The sequence below is a fragment of the Symphodus melops genome (genome assembly GCF_947650265.1).
Source record: "Symphodus melops genome assembly, chromosome: 6".
In the NCBI taxonomy this organism is placed as follows: domain Eukaryota; kingdom Metazoa; phylum Chordata; class Actinopteri; order Labriformes; family Labridae; genus Symphodus; species Symphodus melops.
The window spans coordinates 23,242,816-23,251,913 of NC_136696.1; the positions used below are offsets into that span (position 1 = coordinate 23,242,816).

A 9,098-nucleotide genomic window follows, 5' to 3' on the forward strand; every position below is an offset into this window, starting at 1 on the left:
TAGCAGTAATCTCTTTACATTCCTGGTTTCCAATACTGAAGATAGAAAAGCAGCTTATGATCAATATTTCATGCAGAGCCATTTTTAACGCAGCCCTCATTATCTATGTTTTGATGTACTTCACTTTACACCTCCTCCCTTCCCAAACACGTGAAACTTGATGTTCCCCTCACTTATTAATATGAGACAAGGTGTTTATGATTGCCCCCCCCCCCCCCCCCCTTCTGCTGTGTGTCTGTCTTCTCTTTGATCCGTCCTCTCTGCGTCAGCCTCAAATGTAAGATATTCAAATCTGGTTACATTTATTTTTGTTTCCTTTACAGCAGATAGGCACATGTGACAGGCTGACTATTAGGTGTTATTATTTCCCCTTTTTTTTCCATAATACACACCACTTCATACACTACACGTAAACCTTGTTTTGATTGAGGAGGTTAAAACCGTTGTCATACAGCTTTGGAGGCAGGCGAGAACACAGACTGATTCTGAATATATAAAAAAAAAAAAAAAGTGTTGAAAGGGTTGTTTTTGAAAAGCAGCGCAGCTCTTAAAACAAGCTGCTCATCACTGGGTCATTCTCCGTCAGTGATGCCCAGTCTTTTTATCTGCCAGTCCAACGACACTTACAAAACACACACAAGGGTGTCTGTGTTCAACCTTAAGCCTCCAACGCGTGATGAGGTTGTCATATGAAACGTCCATTTGATAAATAAAGCTTGATTCAATCATAGACAGAAAGCAACTCTCAAACTTTGCCCAAAGGGTCACATAAAATAACAACACAGGAGGATTTCATACCGCTCTCATAATGAAATGATGGTCCAAGGGAGAGATTTTTTTAAGGATCAGAAAATAAATCACTTCAATAGTGCCCCCCCCCCCCCCCCCCCCCCCCCCCTCCACACACACACACACACACAAGTTCTCTTTTATGCTAAATATTCATTATGATTTTACATGTTAGACATTTAGATTCACAGAATGAGACTGTCAACACTTGATCATACTGTGTGCTCAGGACATGATCAGCTCAAGGATAACTCATCCCGCTTTGCCCTCAGGTGTCACCAAAATTAGCACAACACGAAGATTTCTCACTGGAGCATTGACAGACATCCAATAAAAATGACCATTGGAAATATTCTCATTAATCAATTTCTGATCACGTGGAATGAAAAGCAGCAAATTCCACATGACAGGAAACAGAAGTAACGTGTCTAATATTATGGTGAGAAAAACAGTCAATTCCTTTTCGAAATTGTGGCCAATTTACTTATTGATTTGTTAAAGGCAATAAAACAAACATTTCTCTAAGACCTACTTCTGAAAGATCCTTTTAGCCCTTTTCAGAGGCATTACTGAATGTTACAGAGGCATAATGGGGGGGTTGCTTAATCTTCAGAGGTAATAACAGAGGCGTTTCAGGGGTGAGGCGGGATCAGCAGTGCCAGTGAGGCAGCGCTGTGTGTGTGTGTGTGTGTGTGTGTGTGTGTGTGTGTGTGTGTGTGTGTGTGTGTGTGTGTGTGTGTGTGTGCAGCTCCCAGTGCGCTGTCCACTTGCGCTACTTCAACGCTGCGAGGCAAAGTGAAATCACAGACTGGGACACCAATATAACACCATCGTGGAATCAATGAGTGTATAAAGACGTAATGTCGGCACTGTTGCAGAAACGCAGTCTGAACAGGGCTCCAGGTTTAGTTTGAACCTGAAAAGATGAAAGTCAATGAAACTGTCGCCTAGGTGTCATCACTGTCATTCAAATTATTATTTTTACTAACGGATTCATATCAAAGTTAAATATATACTTCCATCTAAAAACAATGTATTATTGTGTGGCTGCCACTCGTGTCACTTGTGAATTCCCCCTGACAGAAGCAGCTGTTTGTTGTGGAAGGAGACATCAACTGTGGGTAAAGGCTAGAACAAATTGAGGGGGACAAGTGGAACAAACCTGAGTGTTTATTTGTTGCTGTAGGCTCGCCACGCTCTAAATTAGACGTCAGCGCGGTTTCGTGTCACAAGTAGAATCCAAATGTGTTGTGGGCAAAGGAGATACTTAAATTCGATTTACTCGCTCTAGCGTGATTTAAATGAGCCTCTTGGCTCGCCGGGACAGATTGACAGCGTTGTCTTTACCGCCGCTTTGTTTTATTTTTGGCTGTTTACTCTGCCTCTCCGCTGTCATCTCACACAACGACTTTAAAGGAGCCTGCCTCGATCTTCCAAGATGTGGAGACAATAAGCATCCTTTTATGTTCTAAGTGCTTTATATGACAAATATGAAAAGGGATTCAAGAGAGAGCTGACAAGTTTTCTGTCGCCCCGTTCCTCAGCTGCAAAGAGCCGAAGTCAAACCTGCAATCTTACAACATGAGAAACTGTACCAGACTGAGCAAAGAGGTAGTGCCCTCTCATTCAGGGTCTTGTTAGGTCAAAGTCATTGAATGCAACGTAATGTACAAACAAAAAACATTTCTTTTGAATAAAGCGTTGAATGCATTATTGGGTGGCCTCGAAATTTAGCAATAGCACATAACTCATGGAGAGAAAGCACCAAGACAATGCTAAAGTGCAAAAAGTTGAACTTAATAATCAGGTGTCTACTTAAGTGTGGTTTCAAAAGCCAAAAATCCCCTTTAGATCTCATGTGAAAATGCCCATTTTCACATCAGAAATAAAAATGTTAAAACCTGGTACAAAACAACGATTGTGGTCGAGACTCGTCATTTCTTTATTGGTAAAAACTGTTTGGGGATGAGCTTGTTTTTGCAGCTTAACAATATAGATTTTATGAAGTGATGGTAATAGTTTCAAGTAAGTTGGAGGCTGCATTTCCAATATGGCGACTGCCATCATTGGGCTTCGTAACGCTTCTTTTGAATGAGACGAGGCGTTCATGTTTTATACAGTCAAGAGATGACACAGAAGAGCTGGAAAACTCCCAGTCTATCGTGTTTAGCATTATTCATTCATTTCAAAAGATCAACAAATATCTCCTTAACTGAAAAACATTTTGAAACACAACCTCAAGTCCTCAGTGATGGCTTTAGTTGAGGTCAATGAAAAGAACTGATTGAAACCGAACAGGAATTTGTACAAATAAGTTATAGAAACTTGAACCCAAACAGTTGTTGTGATTTGCACTGGGTTTTGCTCTTCCCAACTCTAGAGTCAAGAAAAGACAAAGTTCAGCCATAAGATTTGTCAGTGAAGTGTTAATCAATCCCATGTTGCTTGCACTGTTAACATCTGTTGTTTCAGTCTCATGCGAGTCCTCAGCTGTGGTGGCAGATCTCGCAGCATTCAAGACAAAACTCCAGACACTCGGCCGGCTCACAGCAGGAGTCGAGCATCACAGAGTGACAGTGTGCGTTGCAGTTGAGCTCTTCCACGGGCGCCTCCTGGATGGCCGAACAGCAGCGGGCGCAGGCGTGGCAGCAGGAGGAGCAGAGGCTGTGAAGACAGGTGGAGCAGGCCTCCAGCAGAGCCAGGAGCAGCACGGAGCATTGACAGTACAGGCACGCCAAAAGCAAGTGTGAACAGGAGTCTGTGGAGGGAGAAACAAGAAAAATCATCTGAGTTCACAAAGAAGCTGCAGTTTGTTCTAAAAGCCTGTCAGACACCTTCAGAAACGGGGATTAATGATTCCATTAACCCTAAATTAATCTCTTGCATGTTTGTTTGTGGTGCCAACTAGAACTTAAAAGAGACACCAGTCTTCTGCGTTGATCAAGTGTGATTGTGTTTACTTAATCACAGAGCTTCGTTCAGTCCTCAGGGGAAAATCAAAAAGGCCACCGAGGCTGCCGGTGATGAACAACAACGAGGAAGGAGCTGTCACAAGATAATTGCTCCCTTAACCAAATTAGGTGCAGTTGAAATTGCATATATTAACCTCACTGTTGTGTTGCGGTGCATCGTTGCATTATTACTCCGCTCCCGTTTTCTTCGTCACGACGACCAGAGAGAGAGTGAGCTCATGCAAATGGAGCTGTTTTATCCTGTTTACTCCAGGAAGTAAATGAAAAGGAGGTGGCAGAATTCCCCGGGGAGTGGGGTTCAGCGTTTTTCTGCTCAGCTGCTCCAATTATAAACCCCCTGCACATAACTTATGCTAATGTCTCTATATGTGTTCAGATGAAAAAGGAGCTTCATGTGTGGCCGCTGTATTGATTTAATGCACAACTTCATAGAGGTAGCAACATGAACACAATGATAAACAAGGAGTGGCCCGCTGCACGCTTTGATAAAACTGGATGAAAGTGCAGTTTGAAAGTCTTCAAGGGAAACTTTTTAACGTTCAAGCTCTCTTAAAAAAATAAAAAAATAAAAGAGAGATTGTCTTCGTAAGAGTCAAATCCTTTGAATGTAAGCTTCGTCAGTTTTGAAAAGAAATCTAACTCAAAGAATGTTATTGTTCATCAGGACTGGATGAAAATGTTACTGAATTGAGGATTTCTCTTAATGACCTTCAGACTTAAATGTCTCAGTTCTCAGCAAATAAAAAGACTCAAATCTTTGTTTAAACTGAGAATATGTAAAGCCAAAGCCAGGTTGGTTTATTTTTAATGTTAAACAAATGTGGGGGAATTGATCTGTTTTTTATGTTTATGTTATGAAGCAGCTGATTTGGGGAAATTAATGAATGGCTTTTGATAGAATGTCATTTAGCACTGAGTTAAGTGTCAACATTTAAATTTAGTCTTTCCCTGGCAAAACTTTTATTTCTCTTTTCTCGTCATCTCATTTTTTATTTTCCAGGTCTGTTTTGGAAAAAAAAAACGTTTTTTTCATTTAAGAGCAAAAGAGGTTGAAACCTAAAACCATCTCTTGGACGAGCCCCTCAAAAAAACGTTTCATCATGCCCTATTTTATTCATTTTTAAGCTGTGTGATTAGAGAGTCTGGTAAATGTTTTTACCCCTGATCATTTGCGATGCACAGCTGCCCAGTAAGATCTAGAAATGAGAGATGTGAAGTAAGGAAACAATCAAGAAAGACATGACATTACTGTCAGTCACATCAACATGCCCAATGCTTCGTCCCACACCGGTGCTGGTACTGTTAGCAACCCAGACAAAAAAGAAAAACATATTTGAGAAAGAAAGTGTCATGCACATCTTGATAACTATATTAGTCTGTGATTAGATATGTATACAGTAAGTATCAGATCCTATGCTGTGGTCCTGTTTGAACAGCGTGTTGAACGGGTCTGATGATCATGCTCACCAGCAGGTGTAGCAGTACGTTGGTGTGATCCAGCCACACTGCTCCTGCTCCTCCTGCTGCTGCTGCTGCTGCTGTGCACCGACAGGCTGGACCCCTGCAGACGACTCACTGCGGGCAAGACCGGAGACGGTCTGTGGTCTGGAACTGTGAGACCACATTGTGGGCAGGTGGGCTTCTTACACTCTGCTGCCTCCAGTGAGGCCTCTGCTGATGGGGCTGCAGCTGACAGAGGCTGGGCTGAGCAGGGGGAAAAAACAGATAAATACAGTGAAGACTGTCGTAAGGGTGAGTTTCTAAATGAGCACACGTAAAGTGGCATGAAGACAAGTCAAGCTGGAATCAATGTGAGTTTCAATAAGAAGTATCCAATCTTATTCACACTATTTAGGCAGTTTCGAAAAACCACAATTTTAACAAAGTGCTGGTCAGTGAATTCAAATAGCTGGTAAAACAAAATCCCATTACATCCATAAAACCAATAAAAAGCCCATAAGAACATATACAACACATCAAGCTGGTAAAACAATTTCAAAATACATTTATAAAGAAATAAAGAGACAAAAAAAAGAAGACAAGGTTTTTTAACCTTAAAAAACAAAAACGTAATCTCAGTCTTCCCTCTTTTTTGTCTCTTCATTTTTGTATACAGATCACAGGGACACAAAAAAAGAAAGAAAGTGCCCCATGACCTGTAGTCGACCCTGTCTTACTTATTACAATAAGTCCCAGCTGATTGTAAAAACAGATATTTGGATGAAGTAAATGTGTTAAACTCTTACATGTTTTCACTGTCAGACTTTACACACTGTGCCTTCTCTCTAACTCTGATTAAGTCTACAGTCTTCATCAAGTCACATAATTTACTTTTAATGGTTGTATTGTTCTCTGTTGGGGTCTCAGGGTTTCCACTTACAGCTGACGAGGTCAGCAGGGATGGCATTTCCTCTGCTAACAGGATCACAAGCTGGAACGATTTCCTCTTTGGATTTTAAAGACGCACTGCCTTAAGGCACATCAGAAGAAAGTCAGGTTAGCAAGAAATACAATTTTTGATTTTTCACTCACCACGTGTATACACAGTCTGATCAGGATTTTTGAAAAACGTTTTGCTACTTTATTCTTAATTTTTTTTTTAATGCTGCGTAAGAAAGCAATATAAATTAACCAAATGAGATAGATAACATTTAATCTATGCTATTGAACTTCAGAGTTTGAACCCCTAATTGAAACCTTCTTTGAAACATAACTTCATTGTTTTTTTAGGGTTTACAACAATGACAAGTGTAAGATTTATTTTGGAAAGCTTTTGATTTTATCAGAATTAAAACAGTAAATTATAAAGATAATATTAAACAGCAATTGAAAAAAGTCAAGAAAAAATGTTTCAAACTATAAGAAAAAAATATGACTTATTGCAGGCCAGATCATTGGTACTTGCCTTTAGTGGGGTTGCTGGGTCCCTTGGCTCCGTCCGCAGGTAAATTTTCTCCTGGTAACATGTCTGAAACTCATGGCTGCTTACGATCTGAATTTCACTTTCTCAACGGTTCATGTCCATCCTCCTGCTTCGCACACAGAGGTCAGGAAACCTCCAGCAACACCCAGCATGTCGGTCTGAGTCACCGCTCAGGAGACCGTGAGCTGTATTGTGTGTGGGTGGGTGTATTTATTGTTGTTCAGAGGCTTAATAACACTCCCCTTCCCAGCAATAGATCCCAGAGTATTAGCTCTGAACATGCTGATCACAGAAGAGCAGGGACGGCGAGGCCTGGGCGAGTGACTTTAAGATTTCTCTGTTTAGTCACCTAACACAACGAAGACACATGCCCCACAAGTGTGTTAGCTGCACACTGCATGTATGCAAGCTCCCGTTCCCTCTTATTGAGACACACACACACTCTCTCTCTCTCTCTCTCTCACACACACACACACACATACACACACACACACTGTTCAAGTTGTCTCATTGCCAGAAAGAAAACAAAGGTGAAAACAAATTCTCTCCATATTCGTGTCATCTTGATGGATGATGATGGATAGATTGATGTATCACAGCAGCAAGGACGTTTCAATGACAGTACAAGCAGAAGAAGATTAGTTATAGGCTAAGGGAAGGAGGTAGGCTATATGAAACATTTAAACAAGCTTCTTACAGGTCAAACTGAAAAAACAACAACAGTCAACCAAACCTTGAATGTACCTAGAAGAAGCTGTACTTTATTAATGCCCGAGTGGAAAATCAGTTGTTCCCTCTGTTATTGGACATGCTGCATAAACACAGACTAGCAACACATATACATAGTGCAGATGGCCTAACAGTTAGGTTGTCCAAAGTCAAGGAACTACCCATCCCACACTCCTTTGCGAATTATATCGGTTCTTACGTGAAAGTGACTTTTGTTGTTAAAATGTGTATACTGTTCATGTTCAGTGTTGTTCTATGTTGAAGTTTGTGTCATGGCAATTATAAACTCTGCCTCCTACCCCCACCATCAGAGAGCAGGGAGGGATGTGAGAGGTTGCGGCGAAACATAGTTCAAATTTAAATACATGGAGAGAGAAACGAAAGAGAGCAGACTGACCTGTATGAAGTCCCATTCAGAGTCAGAGGGTTTTCTTCAGCAGCACGGCTGCGGGAGACTTCTTCTGGACAATAACATCTGTCTTCGTGGAAAACCTTTGAACCAAATCAACAAGACATGTGAGTTCAGATACAACAGCCAACGTGGTCTAACTACACTTTGAGAGGACAAGGAGGACACTTGTTGAGCAATTGTAAAACTCCGAGAGCAATCTGGCAAAACATAATTAACAGTTAAAGAAAGTGCAGTTCATAATGCAGACATGTTAGAGGAAAATTGTAATTGTTTGATTAAAAAATATATATACATAAATACATTTATCACGCAACCTCTAGCGAGTACCATCTGCCTCCCACTCCCACCGAGCAGGGAGGGATACAAATGCAGTTAAATTCAGAGTACTTGTATATGTTCTCCTGTGCCACAAAGTAATGCAGACATGTTGGAGAGAAATAGTAATTGTTTGATTTAAAAAAAAAATATAAAAAAAAAATTAAAAATACACATTTTTATGCGTACACAGAAATTTTGTTTTGCACGACCTCTCCTGACCCCGCATCACGCCTCCTGGGGGGCGGGGGAGGGTGAGGTCGCCGTGACCTCTCCTGACCCCGCATCTCTCTTCCTCTCTTCGGCTACTGGTTTAGAGGAAAATTTCGAAAAGAAAAAAAAACCCATAAAAAAACCTATACAAATATTTAGTGATTTTATTTGACTTGTTTCAGCTTAACAGTTTAAATATTATGCCGAGTTGGAAAAGCGTGTATTTACTTGTGCTTGTGAACACACACTTTTCTGGGCACAATATCTAAACTGTTAAACTGAAACAAGTAAAATAACATGTCAGGAATTTACCCTTTGAATGGTTGTGAAATTGCAACAGTTGACAAAATACAGAATAAACACAAGATTGAAAGATTGTTTTTAACGATTCAAATTTTGCTTTTAAAACATTTACATTACAATATTAAGCAGATCCTATCTCAAAAAATTTTGTTTGAAAGTTACTTAAATAATTGCCACAAAATCAAGGACGCATAAATATTGAATACATTTTACCAGATGTATGAAGTTAAATGTACATGACTACAGAATCATTTATTGCAGTGCACAGGATCCTCTATGAACTAATGGAGAGATTAGTCTATTAGACTAGTCCCAATCACCACATTTTGTTCATCATTCTGGGATTTAAGTCCTTAAAGACTGCGCTACTGCAGCTCGTGGTACTCAAATAAACAACTACTTATTTACACAAATTCAAAATCCTTGCTAAAAACATAATTTT

General features: G+C 40.3%; 1 protein-coding gene across 2 annotated transcripts; it reads right to left on the reverse strand.

Moving 5' to 3' along the window:
* Window positions 1-2,725: 2,725 nt before the first annotated feature.
* LOC306825556 (myoD family inhibitor domain-containing protein-like) lies at window positions 2,726-6,828 on the reverse strand. 2 transcript variants are annotated; one of them, XM_079346372.1, is made up of 4 exons: window positions 6,663-6,828; window positions 6,142-6,227; window positions 5,229-5,465; window positions 2,726-3,547 (listed from the first exon to the last, which is right to left on the reverse strand). In XM_079346372.1, the coding sequence occupies exons 1-4, from the start codon at window positions 6,725-6,727 to the stop codon at window positions 3,276-3,278; spliced, it is 660 nt and encodes a 219-aa protein (XP_079202498.1). In that variant the 5' UTR covers window positions 6,728-6,828; the 3' UTR covers window positions 2,726-3,275. The 2 variants fall into 2 exon arrangements, with proteins under 2 accessions (XP_079202498.1, XP_079202499.1); XM_079346373.1 differs by having other exon boundaries at window positions 6,093-6,227.
* Between the last annotated feature and the right edge of the window lie 2,270 nt (window positions 6,829-9,098).

Coding starts and splice junctions, on each gene's coding strand:
- LOC306825556 (XM_079346372.1), bottom strand. CDS start 6,727: ATGTTACCAGGAGAAAATTTACCTGCGGACGGAGCCAAGGGACCCAGC. Junction 6,228..6,662: donor AGCAACCCCACTAAAGGCAA/GTACCAATGATC, acceptor GCCTTAAGGCAG/TGCGTCTTTAAAATCCAAAG. Junction 3,548..5,228: donor ACGTACTGCTACACCTGCTG/GTGAGCATGATC, acceptor CTCCCTCCACAG/ACTCCTGTTCACACTTGCTT.